Source organism: Rousettus aegyptiacus, unplaced genomic scaffold, assembly GCF_014176215.1.
Source record: "Rousettus aegyptiacus isolate mRouAeg1 unplaced genomic scaffold, mRouAeg1.p scaffold_m13_p_10, whole genome shotgun sequence".
In the NCBI taxonomy this organism is placed as follows: Eukaryota; Metazoa; Chordata; class Mammalia; order Chiroptera; family Pteropodidae; genus Rousettus; species Rousettus aegyptiacus.
In genome coordinates this window covers 24,494,691-24,518,906 of record NW_023416285.1, presented here as the reverse complement: position 1 = coordinate 24,518,906, position 24,216 = coordinate 24,494,691, and the positions used below count along the sequence as shown (strand labels likewise).

Here is a 24,216-nt window from a genome sequence, read left to right as displayed (position 1 = left end):
CATGGCTAGAGCTGGCATATCTATCTCATCAATGTTAGCTCAAATAAATAGAAGTGAAATTTTCATACAAACTAGACTCCAGTGCTGTTTTTCATTTCATTACTCTATAAATGCAAAACAGGTTCAGAAGAAAAGAGCTGGATTGTATAGAAATAAACCATTCTGAGGAATGTCAGCCATCTCTTAGGATGACTAGAGCTTTGCTACTCAAAAGATAATGACAACCAGCATCAACTAGGATTAAGGATCTATATTACTACATACTGACTTGCTGAAAAAGAATCTATTTATCAGGATTTCCAGGCAATTTGGATGCACATTAAATTTTGAGCAACATTTTATTAGAAAGTTTAGCTTTCTAATAAAAAAACAACAACAGCAACAATTACAACAGGAACATAAAAATAGTTACTTTCATAATGTACGAAGAATAGTCTTGAGGAGAATTTAAGTCAAAGAACTGACAGCAATTTCAAAACAAAAATATCGAGTGTAATAGGTGGGCATTCTCAATGACCCACTAGATAACAGTAATACACAGTCTGTCAGTTTCTATTACAGATGAAATAACCCACAAAATTAGGTAGTTCCCTGCATTTTGATTCCATCCAAGTTCATTACCCTTATGTAGGTACTTTCACAAGAAATAAAGAGCCATGGGGAGTAGTTATGACTATTTTAGATGCTAAAAAGGCTCTCTTTCACTGTAAATCAATAAACTTGGCACAATGCTTACAGTATATCCATATACTACTATGACATTAAAATCATATTTGCTTATGTGCATTTCCAATTTTTTCGATGATGAACATAACAATTTATATAAATACCCTCTTTTCCCTATTTAGAACCTGAATAACCAACCAACGGTGAGGGATGAGCCTACGAGTTGCAGCTGACTCACATGGTCCTTCCTCAGGAGTCAACTGTGGCACTCCTCTTTCCAGCCATTCACTGGTACCTAATCTGCAGAAAGGATCCTTAATTATAATACAGTGCGCTAGGATGGATGCAGTTTATGTCTTCCTGTTTGGGTGTTTCACAGGAGTGACTTTACCAACAAAAATACAGTTTGTAGTTAACTCTTCCAACAGGATCTCCTTGCTTTGAGGAACTGTGCTAGTTCCAAATGGAACAACTGCAATCGCTACGAAGAGAAGGTCTGCCAAGAAGTACATCGTTAAAGATGGAAATCCCAGTGCTTTAAAAGATTTAATTTAAGATGCAAGAATCCACCCATTGTGGAAACTCTTCTTGCCTTGTCATCAGGCTGTCACCTCTCTGACTTGCGCTCTCATTTTCAGCATAAGCACCCAAGAAATGCGTTAAGAGCCTCATCTGAGTAGGCTGGTGTCCAGTACGCTGTAATGCGTGAGGGTCTGTGCCAGCTGGAGGAGGAACTTAGGGTGGTTCAAGGTGGAGAGAAACAGGTCAGCCAACTGGGCAGAGAAAAGCTGATGGAAGAAATAGAAACTGTGTAGGATGGTTTGAACCCATGAGGAGGGACACAGAACCCAGTACCTAGCTAGGAGGACTGACAGGAATAAAGAGGGGATACAAATCTCAGCCAGCCAACTAGCACCAAGAAAGGGCTGTTTCTCAGCCACTCATTCTCGCCCCCCAGTACACAAGGTGAGAAACCCTAATGCATCCAGGCAGAAGGGGCCCTGGCCAGCAGCCCCCTAACTGAGGACACTGAGGGTTAAGAATGTCGCCAAAACCATTCCCAAACTGAGCAAGCAGTTTACCATAGTTAGGGCTTCTGATTTGGTTTTAGAAAAGAGGTGAATCAATCTATCCACTTCTAGGTGATCATAAATCAGGGTGATGATGAGATAGAAAAAGACAATTTTTAGACACAGAAAAAAGATTTTGGAATAAAACAGGGCTTTGAATTCTATCTGAACCACTTCTTCTTCTATTTTCCTGTTAGTCATCCTAATACTGATATTTACCTGCCTACATAAGAAAAATCTCCATTTAGAAAAGATTTACATATGTTATAAGCATCCCAAAATTGATAAACGAATATATTATTTTAAAAGACTAAATCTTATAGATTTTAGAGAGCTTATTATAGTCTTAATAAATTCTTGCTTTTATGTATGTATGTATGTATGTATGTATGCACATCATAAAGCCAAAGAGAGCAATTGTGTTGTTGAAAAGTAGCAATCTGAGTGAAAACTTTCTCCTTTTCTGTGTTAAACGTCATACACTTCCAAAATAACCTTGAAAATCCATGCATTTAAGTTCTCATTGCCTGCACTGCCAAACTTGAACATAGGCAGCAAAAGTTAAACTCTTATACACTTTGGACTCTTTGCTTATGTATTGATATGGATTTGTTTTTGATGGTTCCATATAAATATCCAAACATGCTGGCTCATTTCCATATTATTGTACATTACTATAATTTTGTCAGGCAAAAGGGAGGCTCAAACTCATTATCAGCTGTCAATAATTAAGGAAATTAAGTAAATACTTTCAAAAATTTTCCAATACATATTTTAAAAAGCTAAAACTGTTAAAAAAAATTTTAAAGCAGAATATTCTTGATAGTCTTTAATAAATGATTTTGGATACTCAGTCATTTTATGATCCTTTCATTTCTATACATTTATTATTTTGCAATAATATACATTGATACTTTAAAAATAAAAATATAAAACTTTAAAATGACACTTTAAAATTCTTAACTGAATTTTTATACCTTTTAGTTGCATTAAGTTCCACATGGGAAAAGATTTTTTTTAGGCCTTCTAATACTATTATTATATTGAGTTACCAGCAAGATCGGTATTTGGGTGTGACCAACAAGGTAAGTGCTTGGATGTGTCAAGATTCGTGTAAATATTTACCAAAGGTATTTTTACTAACTGGAGGCATAATGATGGGATTTGATATAGTTACTCATTCCAAAGAGACAGTGCTTCTGGGCATAAGGAAATCTAGAAGGCAATGTAGGTCACAATTAAGAGGAATCCTTAACTGAGATATCCTGGATTTACTATTTGCCTCTGCCACTTACTAGTTGTATAATTTGAGGGAAATTATTTCTTGGTTTCTCAGATTCCTCACCAGTAAAAAGAAGAAAAGAGTTGTTACCTATGAGTACTGTGAAGATTAACTTAATGGATTGTGCAGGATACAATTTAGTCATCAGCCAATGAATATTAACCTTATTAGAGAAGTTGTAGCAATCGACAATAAGAAGTCATTACTTGAAGCTATAAATATCTTTAAATTCTAAGCTATATGGAAATCCTAGTGGTAAAAGGGAGGTTTGTCTCAAACAAGAGAATAGTAAAATGACTGTTCCTACGAAAAATATTCACTTCTAAACAATTGACTTATTGATTTGGTTTTTGGCACTCCCACATCCCCCCAAAATATTTTTAAAGCTTAACGCCAGTTGGATCCCCCTATAGCAAGAACCAGTTTTCCTTAGAGACTGCTGAAGAGTCACACCTATGTCATCCTGGTCCATACTGTGGATCCTTCTCTGCAGACCATGACATGAAGGCATTGTCAAAGAGGAAACTGCTGAAGAAAAACTCAGCTGTCATAACTGATTCTCAGCAATTATCTCCCTGGCATTTTTGTACAGCTGCCACTGTCATACCATCAGAGTTGTAAAACCCTTACCTTCCCAAACCTCACCTCTCAACCACCCAGGATCAGGAGCTCCCCTGAGTAAAGGACTCTCTCAAGCCAAGAGAGAATTCTTTTAGTGAAAATACAGATAGTGCCATGCTTGGCCTTTCTGTCAAGCAGTGAGTGATTCCTGCTATCAGCTTTTCAAATTGTGAATATATCTGAATATATGAAACACCCAAAGATGTTTGTTAAAATGCAGATTTTGATTAATTAGGTCCGGGAAGGGGCCCGAGATGCTGCATTTCTAGCAAGCTCCCCAGAATGCTGCTAGTCCACACTCAGATCACGCTTGTAAGTAGTGAGAATTAAGAAAACTGGGTCACTATAGTGTGTGTGTATTAGATGGTTAAAAACACTTCAGAAAATTTTAGGTGAAGGGGAAAGCACCTATTTATTGTACTGTCCTAGAAATCTTATTTCAAAATGAACATTTGGTTCTTTCAAAATTTTCTTTTCCAAATTGGCAAAGACAATTTTTTGTCTCTCAGAGTGGGTATGTCAAACCTATACGACCCCTTCACAAGTAAGGATCCTGGAATGACACAGTAGTTGATATACTTCTCTAATATACTGTTGGTCATTTTTTTATGTCACGATCAGACTGTGTTACTTTGTAATTAAGAAGCCAGAACACTGGCAGATGTGAGAAATACTTATAAATAGAAGATATATTAGGAACATTTCCTGGTGTCCTGGATAAGACCTTTCGATTTTAATAATAATAATAACTATAATACAATAAAATTGTGGAAACTATACTACTCTGTAGAAAGTAGGTGGCTAGTGTCACTTCTGAGACATCTATCACTTGCTTCTTACACAAAATGTTTATCATTAAAATAGAATGACAGCATTTATAATCTACCTATCTCTCTTGAATGCTTTAAACCTTAATAGATAGTGGGATAATTCAATAGATAGTTATTGGACAGTGTGATAAATCCCACAGATGAGAACTATCCTCTATAAGTGTGATAATTTTTAAGAAATTCGTTTGTTGATATTAAATCCACAAGGGTGGTCAGATGAAAGCGCCATGTAAAGAAAATAATGCTCTTTCAATATAAACTGTTGAGATATTTTATCTTCCATCTAAAGCTCATTTTTCAAACAGACAGTTTCATTTTTGGTGTCTTAAAAATTGTAACTTTTAACCCTTAGGCTTCCATGTAAATATGGAATTGAAAAGTACCATAATCTTAGAATGGTTTTACAGATCTAAACAAAGCAAACAGACCTTTGTTTAAAATGGGATCTACTGAACTTTCCAGTGCCATTCCTGAAATAACTCTAGGGATGGAATAATGGGCTGTTTCTTACTTTGTAGTTTCTTAGTGCAAAGTAAGCAGCTTTACAGGGCTTAGCTGTCTCTCCACTGACCTAACAGCATTCTTTACCTCATTTGCAGTGAAACAGAAATGTTTTTTTTTTTTTCAAACCACAATTTTATACCAAGGCACATACTTTGTCTATTAAAAATATCAATTCCTTTTTTATTTAGGAAAGTTAAGGAAATATACAAAGTACCAGGCATTGTGTCATCAATATTAACTTGTTAATGTAAAATTTAACATCTGATTTCCTTCCCTCCAGTTATTTTTTAAGCTCTCTCTGTCATCATACCCAAACACTGTCTGAATCACTTCTTCGCTGCCAACTTCTGCCTCGTGCTGTCACTGCCGGGTGGAGATGGCTTGTACTGCACGGAAATTGCAGCAGCGGAGCGACGGCCGAGAGAGAGAACCATAGGCCAGATCTCTCTCCAGCTACGAAGCCCATCTCCTAATTGTAACTAACTGGGAGCAGAAATACGATTTGGCTGCCGTAAGGCCTAAACTGTGATGGAAGAAAAGACAAGGGCTTCTCAGAAAGAGAGCTCTGAGTCCAAACCCTACCCTTCTGACAGCTACTAATTCTGTGATGGAGCCTTAGCTTCCTCATCTACACGATGAAGGTAATACTGGCCCTGCAGCATTACTCTCAGAAGTAAATAAGTAACACATTTTAAGCACATGAGAGGCACTTAATATACTTCACTTGTTCCCTCCTCATGTTATTACTAAGGGAAGCATAATGGGAAAATAATTCGGTATATGCAATGGGAAGCACAAGTACCTGGTTCTTCTACCTTCAGCAGATGCCAAATAATATTACACAGTATTTGGGATAGGAGAAAGGATAGTGCCAACATAATCTATAAAATAGTTCTTAAAGATAATTTATCTTCCTTTAAGAAGAAAACCAACAGTAATTCAATAAACATTTCCTGAGTACCAGTCACCTTGAAGAATTATACATCTGCTATGGAGAATATAAAAATACCTTGATGGAGTTATATGTGTTGAATTAGCCTAAAGGGCACCTCGTTTCACTGTTAAAATAAATTTTTAAAGGGAAAAGATGTAGCAAATATATATTCCTGAATGTGAGAAGTGAACTAGAGATGAGAGCTTTATATTTTGACATCTAATTGCAAATCCTTTTCTAGGAACAGAAAGGTTTAAACAAATACATTTAAATAGTAATTGAATGAATATTCAGTTACTTTATATATAAACACAAAGGTAAACCAAAGTTCATGGATGGAGCACATTGAAAACCAAGTTTGCCAAGTGAGTTAATTATGCTTTAATACATAGTTTGTGAAAATCATTACATTATTTTCTTACAGGTATTTATGATTGGGTGCATTTAGTAACATATGTATTACTTAGGAAAACCCAATCACAGAATATATTCTAAATTTACTTTGTGTTATAGAAGGGTGCATCTTTCCATGTCAGTACATATACATCCATCTTCACCGAAATAGATGTAGTTGTATGGGTGGTCCATAATTTAATTAACCTCATTTTGAATACCACAAAAATTTTAAACCAATCACGATGTAATTTACATTGTGCCATCTATGAGATCAACATATAAATTTCCTCTAATTATGGTCTGTTTACTGAAATAGGAACACGGCTCTGAGGAAGAAAAACTCCACTCTCATTAACATTTTTCTGTATTCCAGGGGCACTATCCCTTCAAGAACCAGGAGAAAATGTAGTAACAATTCTCCAGTTAGCGACCAAGAAGTTGGGTAAGACGTTAAGTTAAACAAATAGTCACGACTCACAAAATCTTAGCCTCAGTTCTAACACTCAACTCACTTTTGCACTGTTGCTTTATTATTCTAATCACTTCTAGACTTAACTTTGCGATTTGCACATTTTTTTCCTTTCCTTTATTGGTAAAACTGAAACAATAATGTACGTGCCAGAATGATGGTAGTACTGAAATATTGGACATTTTATTAAGCATTATTTTCCTTTATTTGTTAGTCTACAAACCTCTATGGGGTACCTACTATGTGCTAACACAGCAGGGCATACCCAGGGGAACAAGACAGACAAAATCTTTTATTGTCAAGTTATTTGCTTAGGCATATGAAGTAAAATAAATGCTTTTCAATTTAAATTGGTGATAAAGCAGCTTTCTTGTGACCATGAAGAAAATACTGCTAACAGTATTAAGGATGGCAAGACAAAAACTCAGATAGAACCTGGATCACCGATGATGTTATTAAACCACTGAACAACTAAGGAGGTTTCCAACCAGACTTATCATTATATGAAATAATATGTTTAAGTATATTTGCTATTTGCAGTTGAAAGCACCTCAACATAGTTCCTTGAATGATGGGTATATTCTGCACAGCAAACGGATGAGTATTACCCACAGAGGGTTTAATCTATGAAGAAAATAACCTGAAATTTATTGCATTTTTATTCCACCGGTCAAACCGGAAACCATCTTAATACCATCATTCAGTGTATTCTTTTGCTCTTTCAAAGCTACCAGTTTTCTTTTTCCTTCTAAGAAAGATAGAAACTAATAGGCTGATTGAAAAGAGTGATATGAATCTCCCCAGACTTTTCACAGGTCAGCTGGAACATTAAAGAAACAATTCCCCCATTTACAATTTGGTGAAAGTAACAACATGGAAAAATGCCCCATCTATATTTTTTGAAAAGTCAGATTACTGAAAAATATGGTATGAACCCTATGATCATATTTTTGTTACAAAGAAAAACAGAGATGGATAGATGGAAAGAGAGAATTTTAAAAGGATTTGCACTGAAATGTTAGTGTTAATCATGGTGACACTTATTTTCTATTTTTGTTTATTTATGTTTCTTAAATGTTCTACAATATATTATTTAAAGTCACTTGCCCCAGGCTTATCCATTGAAATCAGAAACTACAACTGATACAAGTTAATTCCTTCTAAAAATGTTTCCGTGACATAAAATGTCTTTGCTTTATCAAAATGAATTGTAATACTTCGCTACATTAAGTAAAATCTTATATATTTATCTCCATAATTCTAGGCCTCTAAGTGCCTAAAATTGACGAAACAAAATGTATACATAAATTTCAGAAAATGAGGTAGATAAATATTAGATCTTTAAGCTCAGATGAACTCACAAGAAAACAAGAATATGGCTTTTCATTTTCACATGAAAAAAAGAATTTAAGCTAACTACTGATGACAACTAGCAAACTATTGATGGCAAGATTAATGAAAACATAACTTATAGAGATACTTCAGAAAATGACTACATTCCAAATGTCCTAGACTTTGCATATAGACAAGACTTTTAGGGCTGTTATACACAACTACCTATGGAAAACATTTTAAATCTATTATAGTACCTCTAGATATGATAAACTATACACAAAAAAAAGAGCCTCTATAGTCTTTTTCCCTCTAAGTAAAATTTAATCCTGAAGGGGGCATCCAGTTGCACCAATTTTTGTTATTTTCCGTGAGAAGGCAGGATAAGCATAATTCACCAGCTTCAGAATCCCTATACTTTGTTTCTCCAGCACTGCTGGGAAAAAGGAGCCTCTGAGCAGCAAACGCTTTGCGGGGAAGAAATATTCTCCATAAAAAGTTTAGTCAGATGATGAACTCATAGATCTCTGAGGCCAAGCTTTGTACTCCTTAACCATGACATAATTCTCAAAAACATGATGGAGTCTTTTTTTTCCCCAGTTTGTTTTATTCAGTTTTCCATTGTGTTATTTCATCAACTTAATGCAAGTCCGAAAAAGCAACTCTGGTTTGCCTGAATTATCCACATGAAATAACACTCACAATCAGAGCCGAGACAGCAGTTACTGTGTGTTGACCACTTTTAACTGTCACAGCAGAACTAAAGATATTAGTATAAACATTTTCTCAATTTAAAAAAAAAACAATAATTAATAAAATTTTATTTTTAAATTACAATATTTATACTATAAAGCATTAAAACTGAAACCTATTTCAAATAAATTAAATATAAATATTTGCTCAGCATTTATAACACATATAAAAATTTGAATGTTTAAAAGTTTACAAGTTTATAATGTAAAAATTCTTGTTTTAATGTTATAAAAAGCCAAGTACCATTATAGAGCCCATACTTTCCACTGAAAGAACTGCACCTACAGAGATTGTGCTAGTCAGAACATTTTATGCTTAGCTATTTGTAATTATGGGATCAGACTGATAGAAATAGGTCAAATATAAAACTACGTATAACTTCTTATACTTTATTATTGGAGTAGTTTTCAAAATTTAAAAAAAATTAATTTCTACAATAGGAAAAAGCTTCACTTAAAGAATATTGCCTGGAAGGAGCTAGATCTATCTTTACTTGTGATGTTACAGAAGAAATTCACAAATGCTTAGCAGATTTAACTCTAAATTTCCTTTAAGAAAAATTGTCTTTTGAAAAAATATTTTTAAGACAGAAAAATCAAGCCTAATAGACTTAAAACTTATTAAATGTGCAATATTTTCCTTAGTATTTAGTATTTTCTTTTTTGCTCCTCTAGGGTATTTCTAACCTATCATTTGTTTTCTAGCATCCAAAAAAAGTACTAAAGTTGTCTGTGGCTAAGGGCAGAACTTTTTCTCAACCTACAGGAAGGATAGAGCCAAAAGATCATCACACTGATTCGTTTAGAGATATCGAAAAAAATTGTACCCGTATGATTTGTAACTACTTCCTCCAACCTCCCTTTCTCTCTCCTGTGCCCTTTTGTTTGACGGCTGAGACAACTGAGGAAAGGAAGGCGATGAATGACAAGCTTCCCTGGAAACAGGTAAGGTAAGAACCGCAAAACACTATTAACAAAACAAAACACTGCCTTGGTGTACTCAATGGCAATCCTCTATCTCTGTCTCTTCTAACAGTTAGTCCAGAAGAAGCAAGAGTCCAAAGTAATGCCCAGGACAGATAAGACTAGCTATACAAAGCAGTCCTGTGAAAAGGCCCTCGTCACACTGACCCCAACCAGATCCCTGAGACTTCTTACCAGATCAGACACACCAGGTCCGCAGGATCCACACAGATTGGCCTCTGGACTATACAGGCCCCCTGGAACCTTCATTTCAAAGAATAACAAAACCCTCTGGCTCCTCTAACTCAGACAATGTCTCAGGCATTCTGCAGCATGGGATCATATTTGGTAATGAAGTATTCCAGGGATGAGTGCAGCATCTGTTTCCAGGTGCCACTAGGGCCCTGAGCCAATTATCCTATTCATCTTTCTCTCTCTAGGGACAGGTTTATGTTCAATCTTTTATTTCTATTAGAGTAGGTGACTACTGTCCTTGGGGAACCTTTGCCCTCTTATATGCATTCCTGAAGCTCATGCAGAAAAGTTGTAATGTTAAAGTCAAATTAATGTTTTATTCCCCTCCTTCAAAGAACTATAAATTTTTCCTACTAAAAAATAATCAAACTATATAATTTATGAGCTGAGAAAGAGACAGAAATTTTTTGTGACATCAACACTATGACTTATCTCTACCTTAATCTAAGAAAACATTAACTTGGAGTAGCAATGTGTAGTTTAGTGGTGTCACAAACTACCTGATGTTTAACTGTATTGCTTATTTTCATATTTATTTTAAAAATGCACTTTTTTGAAGTGTCTGTTACTTGATACCAGATAACATACCATTGTAAAATGAAACTTATGTTTTATTATAAAAATATTAAGTACGTTATGGAATAATAACCATCATTTTACCACCTTTAGACAACTACTTTTTACCTTTTTGGTATTATTTTCTTCCTGTTTTTTTCCTCTTGTGCATGCAATCTACCTTTCCTCCACTTTACGGAAGTCTGACTAAGAATTAGTCATGCTAAATCAATACCTTTTACTCTTAATAAAAAAATAATAGAATTAGGTGAAGAGAGTAAAATAAGCATTCTTATTATTGTTTCAACAAGGAACTGAACAGTCTCCCTTGATCCACTTAGGGATAATATAAAAATACACTGGATAATAAACCACATTTGAAAGTGAATGAATAGCCTGTGTATCCATGCATATGTCATTCATCTATTCAACACACTGTACACGCAAACAAGAAAATGTGCAACTATAAGCCAAATTCTGCAATAGGCACTGACTGGAAAACTAGAAGAGAAAATATGAATCTATTTGAGTCAAGTGCCAGTAAAGCACAAAAGAAGGCACAAAGGAGGGCACAATGGATCTTGATGGGTGGGAAGGAGAAAATATTTGGAATCTGCATTTGAATAGGCTGGCATGGGATGAAAGCTTTCAAGAGGTAACACTAAGAAGGTATTTTGGAGCCAGATTTTGACTGGCCTTTCAAACTAATCAAAAGAATTTGGATTTGTCCTGTAGACAATAGGTAGACAATGGGAAACCATTGAAGGTTTTTACCACCAGAGTGACATGATCAGATCAGTCAGTGACTAATACTGAAAGCCCAGGAAGAGAATGGAGGTAGAAAAATGAGGTGACAAAAACCAGTGGTGGGGGCCCAAAGGAGGCCAATCGCAATAGGAATGAATAGACAGAAATGGAATTTAAGAGCCAGACCACACAGGACTTGTGATTTAGAGCTAAAGAAGGAGAGGTGTGTGTTGGCCAGATGACAAGAGACAGAGAGCAGAGGAATTCAGTTTGTGAAATCAGTGTTTTGAGAAGACAGACCCAAAAGGACATGGGATGGAATTGACATCAACAGATACAATGCTTCTCCTAGGGTAAGTAGAAGAATCACTTGGGAAGATTTTTACAGTACCTGGGCCCCCCATAGATCTGCCAATTCTGAGTTTCTGAGACAAACCCTGTGTGTATGGATGTACATTCTGGGAGAAAGAAACTCTCCAGATGAGTCTGGGTCAAACATCTGGTTAAGGATCCAGGAGATGGAGTATAGTTCTCAAACTTTTTTACTCCAAGAGAACTCGATAATTACAAAGAAATGGAAAACCAAGTACTAATCGAAGTGGTGCAATCACAAAATATCAGAAATCATAAAATACAGGCTCGAAACACTCAGTGAATGTAGGAACAATCACCGAAAACCAGCTACAACCAAAGACAACCCTGGTGGTTCCCTGATGACAGAGAGTCCTTAAAATTTCTGGAATGTCATGTACAATACGCTTTGTAATGTTCCGGGGCACCATGTGGCAGACCTTTTAGCAGAATACTAAATTAGAACTCCACCTGCCAGCGTTATGTCCTAACACAGACATATTCATCTAAATCTACATATGCTACATTTTAGTAAGCTTTAATAAATTTCTTGGTATTTTCCTGGTAGGTAATATTTATTTGTTCAAACTAAAGGTGTGGGAGTCCTACTTTTTTAGTTTTCAGAAGTATCCATGTGGATTGCTAGTGGGCTGTATTCCAATGATATTTGAGAAATGGCTTAGGAAAAAAAGCAGAGGGAGGCTATAATATCCTTTTTTTTTTTTTTTTTTTGCTCATGAGCCACCCTTCTCTTGCTTGGGCCCGCTTTCACATCTAGAAGTGTACTGTTACTTTACTCTCCCTTCCAATAAAATGATTCTTTTCTGCTGCAAAGAAAAAAAAAAGGAATACATTTTCAAATGCATACAAGACGGTTATGCAGAAGTGGGAATAAAATACAGGTAGAGTCAAAACTGGAATTTAAAAAGGACTGATGGAGGGATACAACCTTCAGGTCAATATGGAGAACAGTCTTCAAACAATCATAACTACCCCAAGTGGAATGGGCAGAAAGAAGCCTCTTAAGGAAGTGCTCGGGTTCTGCCAACAGATGACCAAGTCAAGAATGCTTTATCTAAGGAGGAGAGTAGTCCGAGTGACAGCACTCAGAAATGCTATCATCTATAACCTTCTCTGCAGTCAAGAAAACATAGTTTAAGAAACTTGACGGCCTACCCATCCCTCTCTCTCCTTCTAGCTCCAAATAAAGTACAAATGAACAGTGATATTAAGACAGAATGGTAATCTTCATTTTTTTCTTATTAGACCTTCTACATTCTGAATATTTGGGTGTTCTTAATTCAGAACAACTAGACGCAATATAGATTAGTGACACCGATTCTTTTAAATGCATCAGTGGAATGTGGGATGTTTTTGGAGACACCAAATAAACCCATGGATAAAAATGTTTTGTGACTTCAGATTCACTGTGCATTATTAAATAAAGTAGATAAACCTGTATTATCATCATGTCATGAAATATGTATTGTAATTAGCCAGTCCTCACCTTATTTATTTATTCTATCCTTACTGAAAATTAATGTATTTCAACTTATGAAAAATTTTAAATGTGTAAGGTAGTACATAGTTTTTCAAACGTTTTTTAGGAGGGTATGAGCAAAAAAGTTTGAAGAACACTCCTTAAAGTCATCTGTTTAAACCTAGAAAATTCTATAAGCCATCTATTTTTTCTGATTAAGCCCATGTTTTTTGACACCTTCTTAATCTTTTCTTACTTTCATAGTCGGTACCAAGAGTTGAGCATAAAGTTTCCATGTCTTTGTGAGCATTCCTACCTACCAGGCAACTAGAGGAAGCACAATGTTAACTGTTCACAAATAAATGCTTCCCAAATTTGACCTCAGCAAACCAAAACAAAAAATTGCCTCATTTCCTGGATCTTTAGGGTCATTCTCCAAGTCAAAACTGCTATTGTTAGTATCACAAACTCCAAGTACCCACAATACTAGGCCTGAAAAGAGGATAACCCACAGTTGACAGAGGCCCAGCAAGTGAGACAGCCCACCTATGACTTAAGTGCTACTGCTTGGATGCTAGTTACAAAACACCTCCAATCACTCATGTCCTGTCACAAAGAGGCGGCGGGGGGGGGGGGGGGAAGCTGCCAACTTAATCAGACTTGGATGGAGAACCTAATAAGCAGTTTAATAAGCAAGAGAACTTACATACGGGCCTTGTCTTGGGTGCTGCATGACAAGTAGATCTCCACACCCACCACCAGAGTCTTAAGTGTTTCACAGAGGACTTAATGTAGTTCAGCCATATATACTGTCCAGAGTGCTCTCTCAAGGCATCCTTGAAGTGGCTGCTAAGACGGGAATAGTGGGCAAGATGGACATTCCAAGGACAGAGGGGAGGAGGGGACAATGTTTTCTTTTGCCAGGATCTTTCAAAGTAGATTATAGGTTTCCAGCAAGTGGAATCCATGCTATACATTTTCTTTTTTTCCCTGTAAGTGCCTACACTGTGGTAGTGGTTCCTAAGTAATGGGGCTCTTTATGTTTTATTTGGAGGATCCATTGCAAGGTCATTTGGGGTTACCTCAGGAATTTGATTCTATAGTCTCCCTCTTCCCTCTTGATGCCAGAGTCTAAGGTGCAGACAACAAAAAAGGTATTAAAAAAAGTATGTGCTGTGCACTGTTTAAAGGGCTTAATACATAATCAATCGTTTAAACCTCACGATCTGCTATGGTAGATTCCATCAACATCATTGTCATTATCACCGTCTCCAATACTATTATCATCAGCTCTCAACTTAGAGACGAGGGAACTGAAGCAGACAGGCACTAACTGACCTGTGAGCAAGGTCATATAGCTATGTGGTAGAACTGTGGCTTGAACATTGCCACACAAACTCCACAGTGCATGAGCTTAATTACTACACTATAACACCACAGTGAATATTCATCACTACACCTGTAAAAACAATGAAAAATCAATGCAAATAAGAGACTAAAAATTAGCAGGATGTCAAAGAGACTAACACCTCCCTCCCCACAATGAGCAGGAGCCCTTTTCTCCTTCCTTCCTCTCTGTGGCTGTTGACCTCAACAAGCATAAGTCGAAAGTACAGGTATTTCTTAGTTTAGATGGAGATGGAAAATCGTGTATTTCATATACTACACTAGTTGCTAGATCTGCTCTGCTCTGAATATGGAAGTTAGTGTAGTAGAGGCCACAGAAATCATTCTAGAGAAATTATTTGCAGCTAGTAGTCATGCTAGCTGACTGTACCTTTATAGTTTTTTAATGTTTTCATTTCTTTTTCCTGTAAGATATTTTTTACTTTTAATGAGGAGAAAAATTAAAACTAATTAAAACAAAAACAAAAGTACTCTTTAATTCTTCACATTGTGGAAGCTTACTTCTAAGAACAGGGACGTCCCCAACCCACACATTTTTTTTCCTGTCAGCTACTGCCGGCTCTTTTTGCCAGTGGCTACTAAAACCTGCCTGGCAGAAGGCCTGCTGCAGGCAGCACCAGGTGCAAACAAAGTCCCAGAGTCTAAAACCAAGCCGAGTATATGAAGCTAACAGTTTGGAAAAGCAGACAGAAGCATATTTTATAAGAAATGTCCCAAGTCTGGGTGTCATGGTTTGTCTGAAATGAAACGAGTCTTTTATGATAGGCGCATCAATAAAGGTGGCATGGCTTTCCCCAGTTATAAAAATGTTGATAGATACTGAACAAATAATATTCAGAAAATAATTACTTAATGATTAAAGTATTTATCCATACAGTTTAATGTTCATTATAAATGTTAATAGGTGTTTTTGTAGTTGTTCTGGCCTTAAGTGTTCAGGATCCACTTGGTGAGAAACTAAAAAACAGACACTTGTGAGATTACTCCAAATATAAACATGTAAGGCACTTGGCATGTTCATAGTGCTGCCAAGTTTTCAAGTGCATTGTTTTATTAACTGAATATGTATTCAAATAAAGGATGATTGGGACCCAGGCGACCAATTATCCTTACGTGGAAATCCCAGCTTGTTTATCCACACTGCTCATTTCCTGTTGTATGAAATTTGAAAAAATAATGCATCAGAGTGGTTGGGAGTATTTAACAGCTAACATATGTAAAACATTTTAAAAGAATGCCTACAATCGCTAAATAACTATGTAAGTATCAATTATTAGTATCATTACTCCAGAAAAAACAAAACCTACCATATTAAGATCTTTAAGTCTATGACAAAAAGTCATAAAAGTGGGAAGAAACTATAGAATCTGATATTAGAGTACCTTTTATTGAGCTTCCTACCCTTTTATTGTAAGGATAGCCACTGATAGTCCAGCTTTTAAATCCTTAAGGTGCCAATGGACTTTAATAAAAGTCTCACATATTAAAAAAAAAAAGTTTTAGGAATTAACCTTTCATCAGGCCTCCACGCCCCCGCCCCCACCTCTGAGCCTCCTAAAACAAGATCATGAAATTTTCAACTTCAAAACATTCAATTCCACGGAACTCACTTTACCTGAAAAAATCTATCATCTCAGTCAGAGTGAGCCTCGCATCTTAAAAACTTTTACATTTTAACACCACTTCTATGGAGCTAAGCAACTGGGCCTAACACAGGAAACTTGAGGGTTTCAGCTATGATTAACGATGCTGAAGATTTTTTAAATTAATAATTGGCATAAATCTAAAGTATTAAATGATCAATTTTAAAAGACATTAAGTCATATTATTTAACTAGTTCAAAAAAAATTGACAAGATCATCAATTAAATTAGGACTTATTTTGCAGCAAATTTTAGAAATATGTTTGGCTCAGCAAGATACTCTTCGAAGAGCAAACGACAGATAAGCAATGGTATTTAATGGGGTATCAGTTTTCATTTTTTTAAAAAAAGTCACTTTCACGTATGTATATGTACATGCAAGCATATACACATATATACATATACGTTTTTAGATAAATGCCTGTACTCTCCTAACAAAGATAAATGATAAACATGAATTTCACTCATCTTTTCTTGTCTTCAAAGAATGATTTGTATATTATCCATTAAGAGTTAACAAATAGTCAATTCAAAAATTCAGCCTCAGAACTCAAAGGATCATTTAAAAAGAAAAAGTAACTTCAATGACAGGTGTTAATAAAATTAAAGGTTGAACTAGAATATCTGAAATTTATCTTTAAAGAAATGGTGTTATACTTATTTCACTTAAAATGTGTGATCATAAACCTGATTAAAAACATAGGGTTCCCCCACCCCAAAATACATTATAACAATGATAATTCTTATCATATTGCAATTAGAAACTCTTCTACAAAAGCTTTAGAAAGAAAAAACTAAATTATGACATCCTAAAGAAAATAGAATAAACGTTTTAGGAAACCATGAGTAGCCAGTAAAATTGCTTCTAATCAGCATGTCTTATTTATCTCAGCAAAGATAAGTGTCAGACTTTTTCACTTGTCCTTTTTTTGGTGCAAATAAGCTTAAAGTTAAATTTCAGAAAGTTCACAGTAGATGACTACATAAACAAAAGGTTTCCTAAAAGTACTCATCACTCCAATAACGTACAGTAGGATAAAAACCCTTAAAACCAAAAATTATGAGTACTCAATATAGAAATGAATTGTGATAAATACATAATCTTGAACTTAACTCGTACTTTGGGATTGTTTTTGTTCAATAAACTTAAAAATACAAATTTCATTTATTACTCTAGGGCAATAGTTTTTTTTTTTTTTTTTAAAAAAAAGAAAAGATTAATCTATTTCTAAAATAGAATTAGGAATGCTGTTTTTAAAAAAATTCTCACGGTAACTATGCCAACACTGCACATTTGTACCTACCTGTATACAAACACAATCAGAATACGATAAAGGAATAAAGCTATGAGTTGTACTATTTCAATAAAGCCGTATATTCTCATTCAAATTTCCTAGGGTTATCAATAGAACTAATATGTGTGATATAGGTAACTATTCCAGGTAAATTCCTATGCTCTCTTAACAGAGATAAATGGAAAGTAAATGGGAGCAGATAGATTTGGAGATAATAAAGGTAAAGAGCTAAGGCAAATTTGTGGACTGTTGTCTGGTTCCTATTAATAAAGGGCTCAGCTCACCTATGTCCACACATTTAGCGAGCGGGTCGCGATGATTTTTGGACAACTCATCTCAGAAAATACTTAGGTCTAAAATATCCAGATCACTGGAGCACAGATGAATTCTTGAATTGGCTGAATAGTGCTACGCACCTTCATTTTACTTTGTTGGTTGAAAACTGATTATGATAGTGATTTATACTCTCCTAAGTATTTCTAAATCTCCATTCCCCTTACAGCTCTTCCACTGGACTACTTGAAAGATTCTTCTTTAAAGGAAGTATGCAAAGCAACTCTTAGATTTGGAGCGAGCTAACTTTGGAGTTAAATTTCTATGTGACACTGACACCATTAGAATTATCGTCTAACATTACAAGCAACAAGTAGTCTTCCCTAGACCATGAATGTTAACTCCCAATTTAAAGAAAGGCCTTACGTAAAAATTTTATCATCATATACTATTTATAACTAATGTAAATATAGAAATGAATAATATAATCATAAAATAATTCGCATTATCCCTGGGAATCCTTAAAAAACCAAGGACTGCATAAATATACTTCAATTTTCTAAAGATGCATGAAAGTTTTCAGATCAAAATTCCCACACGATCTTTTGTATACATTTTCTCAGTCTTCTCATTCTTAACCTAATGCATGTTGGCCAGTATCCCGATGCTCTCTGATGTTTACTGAATGACAGGCTAAGTTCTTCACTCTCTGGACTTTTCAAGCTTAAGGCTAATATGAGCTGTGATTCTCCAAAATAATGAGTACATAATGAGTACAATTGGACACAGTATTTTCCTAGACAGCTGACTAAACTTGTATTTGCCAGTGTCATTGATTAAATGAGGCTCAGGCCTTTTCTGTATCATGACCACAGACTGCACTATTTTCCAGGCATTCTTACTAATGTATGCAGCAGGTCACAAGGAGGACTTTAGGGATCAATGCAAAGCAATTGTCACAAGAAAAACAACAGCCTGCATTTTAAAGTTTGATAGACATTATGATGCTGTATTTTGGGTAAAATATTAATATAGGCTTATAATACTTTTATGTTCTTTAGTATTGAAATTGTTCATCATGTTACTTTCTAAACTTTATAAAAAGAAACAAATATGTAGATGTACGATTCTTTTAAGTGGTGTTTCTTTTAATTTTTTTCCTTACTAAAAACAAATTTAGTGGATAAAAACGGTTCCTTAGCCAGACGGTATTTAATTCTAAAAATTCCTACACTATCTTATAAACCCTATAATACAGAACATGAAATATAAAAACAGTAAAACCCTTATAACCATCACCACTGGAGGAGGGAGGGGAATAAGTCAGGAAAACATACAAAGCATTGAAAGGCTGGGTGTGGAGGATGCCTGAGGTGAGGGGGGGGAGGGTTGCATGAGGTTCTAAGCAAGCCATGTGATGATGTCACCTCACAAACATAATGTTACGGCAGTCAGCACAGGCCTCCCGCTTTCCTATTGGTGAACATCATGTCAGCCGACATCAGAAGATAATCATCATTGGCCAGACAACTACAACTGGAGCAACTAGCATCCACTGCTGTGAGCAGACCTGGGAGGCTGCTGAACGAGAAGGCAGAGCTCAGCTGTCCTTCTCATTCAATGAATTTTATGTCGCCTTACCAATCAGTAGGTATTTTGTTCCCTTGCTAGCAGCCTTTATAAATTAAGTCAGCTATTAGTGAGAATAGCAGGTAAAGGCCAGACATCTCATAAAAGAACAAAATGCCTCTCTTCTCAGTGTTGTAAAATCACAAAGGATTTTCAGTGTAAAATTGGAACTCAAAAATGCTATTGAGCTAAAAGCAGGCATTTTCCTGTACCTCGTGTAAAAAAGCTCTCGTTCACCAGATAATAATAATATCCAATATATTTTTCACTTGACATGTAGTTTCAGATGAGGCTAAGGATGAGTTTCCAAAGAAGTATATTTACCTTGCATTTCAATTGCTTTTCTAATTTATTATATGTGAAACTACTCACTAGAAAAATAAATAAGTCTATAGTATTTATCCTGCGTCTAGAACAATGAATATAGGGTTAATCATTTGTTAAAGCAACAATAAACTTCATAAACTTGCCTCAGCTGAACCCTTTAGTGTTTATACACCACCCCAAAAGAGGGGCCCCATTACGTTAATATGTAATAAGGTAATGAATATGGATTATAGGATGTTTAATAAACTACTTATTTAAGGTCCTCTTAAATGATACTAGGTAGTGCAGACAGCATACTGAAGAAACAGCACTCCTGGTAGTCATCACAATTCTTTAAAAGACAGTGTCATTTTTGAGAGATAAATTATAATTCTCTAAATTAACAAGTGTTGTTTGAGGCTATGTCTAGGAGATTTTTAAGGACAACTGTAAACGATTTCTCAAGACGTAGTACAAGCTTCACAAGCTTCACCTTGTATTTTCCTCCAGAAGCTATTTCAAATCATTTTAAGGAGTATGGAAAAGCGAAGAGCTTGTGGTTTCCTAAACTTCCCCTGCCACCAAGACAGTCTAAGCCTTGTTGTGGAGCTCCCTTCTGTTCAACAAGGGAACCGAAAAGAAAATCTTCATTTTCTTAAAACATCTGATTCAAGACTTTTTGTCTCCTGGGGTTACATGAAGGAGGTTTATAAAATTGGGACCTCTGGTATTGGAAAGAATACACATGCTCTGGAGCAAAAGAAGCAAGCAAGACAGACAGGGTCAGGAAGAGTTGCAAGGAAAGGGTAACAGCCAGCAGGGTTTTGTTGGTTTGCCAAGAAGAACATAAAGTTAACAAAGAGAGGAGGGCAGAAAGGAGATAATCCTAGCATGGGACATAGTGTTCAAAACGCAGGCAGAGGCCAAATATGTTAAACTTCATTTGTTAACAGGTAGTGCTGGCCATAAGATCGGCACCATCATTTTAACTCACTGGACAAGTATTTTCTCCATCTTCCATGCACAAAGCATTCTTTGAGGTGCTCTGCATAATCTAGAGTGGAATGAGACAAGAACTATGCCCTGAACAGCTGATGCTGTGGTAGGAAGCACAAATACATATGTAAATATCTACGTATACAGAAAAAAAAGCCAGGAAAGATTGCCTGAAACGTACAAATGAGAAAGGAAGTAGGAAGAACTAGACAAAAGGTAATAATCTGGCACATTTTTGCCAGTTACAGTCCCGTGAAGGATAGGCCCTGTCTGGCTTAGGGTGTACTTGCTGAGTGCATTGAGAAAAGCAGCGGGAAATGGTACCTGGAGGAGGCACAGAAAAGTGACCTCAGAGAAAAGGCAAAAGTAAATAAGAGGCAGTCTCGGCGGCGGTGGTGGAAAGCGGGGCTGGCCACAGTGAATGGGGGCAGCCGACGCGAGGAGAAGCCGGCTCCAGAAAGGCAGGTTCAGCACGGTGCAGCAAGCTGGAGACACGCCGACTTTAGAAAATACAGGGAACACCAGGCTAATGGTGGAGGAAGATGGATTCGAGTTCTGAGGCAGAATAGGACACACGACGGCAGAGAAGAGCCGGGGCCTGCGCGGGCCGCGGCGCCGCTCGGGCCCCCGCCCCGCCTTCAGCACCACCCCCTGCGCGGGAAGAGGAAATGCATCTGGAGACAGTCCCCGGCGGCGGGCCCGAGGGGCTCGGCTTTCAATGTCTAGACTTCCACGGGATCAAGCCTCGCGGTGTGCAATCTCCTTCCACCACCGCCTTCCTATCCCGGCGATCTCGGCCTCCAGGGCCCAGGAGGGGCCCCAGCCCCGCGCCCCCTGGGCCCGCCACACACCCGGCCTTGCAGGCGGGTCGCGGGCCCCTCCTGGCTTCCGGGCCTGGCCCGGCGCGGACCCTCCGGCACCCTGCGCCCCGCACCCTCCAGCGCGCGCGGGCGGCGCCGGGGGCAGGCTCGGCCCCGCTGCCGCCGGGTGGGAGGAGGCGAGAACGTTGGCCGAACCACCCGAGGCTGGGCGCGACTCCTGGAGGCCCGAGAGAAGGAAGTTTAATCCCCTTCTCGGCTCCGGCCCGCCGCAGTCCTCCCAGTGCGATAACCCTCCCCAGCCCCCCGGCGCGCCAGCCTCTCTGGGTTCCCACCCCCGAGATGGGGGTGGGAAGGCAGGTCGTGAGACTAGGGGCACGCGGCGGGCTGGGTCTCTCCGAGCCCGCGTCTCCTTCCCCCAACATCGAGGCGCTGGGCACTGCCCTGGTGCGAGTGTGCTGGGTTTGCACTTTATCGATGGCCAGACCCGGGCTTAATGCGAGGAAGGGAATGTCTGCCGCAGCATGGTCTACAAGGAAGAGCGAGATGAGCACGCCCTACCTACTCTGTTAAATGTTGCAAGGTGACACAGGACCGCCTCCCACACAAGGATTTTCAAAAGGACTGGCGGAAGGAAACACAGTAAACAAGAAAGATGCTTTCCCTGATTATAAGTTTGTCCGGGGAAGAGCCCCCAAGGACTCGGAGGACTCGGGGGATTTTCTGTATCTCTACTCCAATCAGCAGCCTCCCCCTGAATTAGAACTAGTGGGTGCAAAAGGCGTTTCCGTAAAACAGAAACTTAATAATGGCGTGGCTCCACTCGCTTGGGTTCATTCATTTTTATTTGTTTTCATTGTCCCCTCCCCCCTCCCCCGCCCCCGCCTCTTGATGAAACCGGAAAGGATCCGCGTGGGGAAAGGGCTCCAAGAAAGGAGGAATCCGGCTGGGGAGATCAGAGAGGGCAATGAAGCGCGAGAGCGGCAAGGAGAAAGGAAGGACACGAGGGCTGGGGAAAGCGCGAGAACCAGAGAGCCGATGACGGCGGGTGAGAGAGGGTTAAACAGGGCTGGAGGGAGACGGAGCCCTCCTCCACTGCCTTGCACACTCCGCTTGCCTGTAGGAGGCTAAGCAAGAAAACCCCACTCTAGATGAAAGCCAGGAGGCAGCACAGGTAGGGAACCTGAACTGTGGCATCTCTCCCGCCTTCCCTGCCGCGCAAACATCTATTCTATGTACACACACACACACATAAATATATATGTATATGTATGTTCGAGGTTATACAATCTGTGTTAAAGATCCATGTGTAGCCGCGGTTCACACAGGGACACACAGACCTATGCGCTTCAGGCAGCCCAGGGGCTCAACCGCGGGCTGTGTGTGCGGCCCGCGATTCCCCCGCTCTATTCACTATTCACGCCCAGACCGCGAACACCGACATTAGGACACACGGGGAAGACGCGCAGGGCTCGCGGACGCAGGATCACGCGAAAGCATCACCTACCAGTTTTCCTGCATCCATTGGATGGCTTCATTCTCGTTGAACTGCTTTTCGAATTCATATTCTTGTAAAGTCAACACTGACATGTTCATTGGGGCTGATCTTCGGGGTCGTTACGTGTTTTCTACACAAAATAAAATAATCTGTAAACCTCTAGGTTTCGAGTGCTATGCTTCCCCCACCCACCCCCCAGTTCTTCCTCTGGCCGCTGGGTCGCGGCGGTTGGTCGCTCCCAGACTCTCAGCTACATCTAGGGCTGAGCATTGCCTGCGCTCCGCTCCCAGCTCCGCGCTCTGGGGCTCTCCTCCTCCCGGCGTCCGCTTCCACCGTAGGAGGAAATGAATGCCTTGCGGTCTTAGTGCCCGCACGTTTGTCCATCACCCTTTTTACTTGTCTACAGGGAAATCTCCTCCCCCTCGACTGATCGGAATAATTAACCCTTTGAGAGGGGGAGCGAGAGCGCGCCAGACCTCTCCAGCCCTGAGGACTAGTTTTGCCTAAGCAGAGGTGACTAAGGGGAATAAGGGAAAGGACGAGGAGTGGGGGAAAGAAAGAGAAAGCGGCCTTGAGTTTAGCCACCGCCCCAATTCCGGCCTCGTGGGCCACCGGCTTAACCTCTGCATGTAGTTTGGGCATGCAGGGCGCAGCCAGGAGGCGCGCTGACCCGCGAGCTTGGCGATTAGGCAGCAGGGAAACAGTGAAATCTGCTAGCAGTGTTGAAAGAACTCCAGGAAATTTGCGCTGAGATCGCACGTGAAGAAAACGCGCTTCCCACCTCTTTGTCCCTGCCGTGCCCTCCGGGTCCCCCGCCCCCAGAACTAAGGCGTTGACTCACTTAAATCTGGAGCCGGGTGGCGGATAAAGTTCCTCAACCACGTGCGTGCTGGGGATACCGAGGAGGAGGATGATGGAGAGTGGAGAGTGAACAGGGAGATGGGTTAGGTGGACGGTTTGGGCACGGGGAGTGGTAGAGTTAATGAAGTGAAACACGGGGAAGGAAGTTAGCAGATAGGAAAACTGGATTAACTAGTCCAATGCGAAAACTTTATTTGCGTCCCTGAGAAATTTCGCTCTATTTATTGTACTGGTAGGTGGACCAGAATTGTTTGCAGAAAGGGCTAAATGTAACATTGACTACT

The 24,216-nt window shown here is 38.6% G+C and overlaps 1 protein-coding gene across 3 annotated transcripts in view; it reads right to left on the bottom strand.

Annotated features, from left to right (window-relative positions):
• Positions 1 to 23,931, bottom strand: part of ELOVL6 (ELOVL fatty acid elongase 6) — a 101,165-nt gene extending 77,234 nt beyond the window's left edge. The window contains exons 1-2 of one of the 3 annotated variants that reach the window (XM_036227620.1): positions 23,913 to 23,931; positions 23,081 to 23,201 (exon numbers count right to left, since the gene is read on the bottom strand). In XM_036227620.1, the coding sequence (XP_036083513.1) occupies positions 23,081 to 23,169 (89 nt within the window). In that variant the 5' untranslated portion in view covers positions 23,170 to 23,201; positions 23,913 to 23,931. Of the gene's footprint in view, positions 1 to 23,080; positions 23,555 to 23,912 lie in introns of those variants that run through there. The other 2 variants (XM_016140825.2, XM_016140826.2) reach the window with 2 other exon arrangements.
• Positions 23,932 to 24,216: the final 285 nt, after the last annotated feature.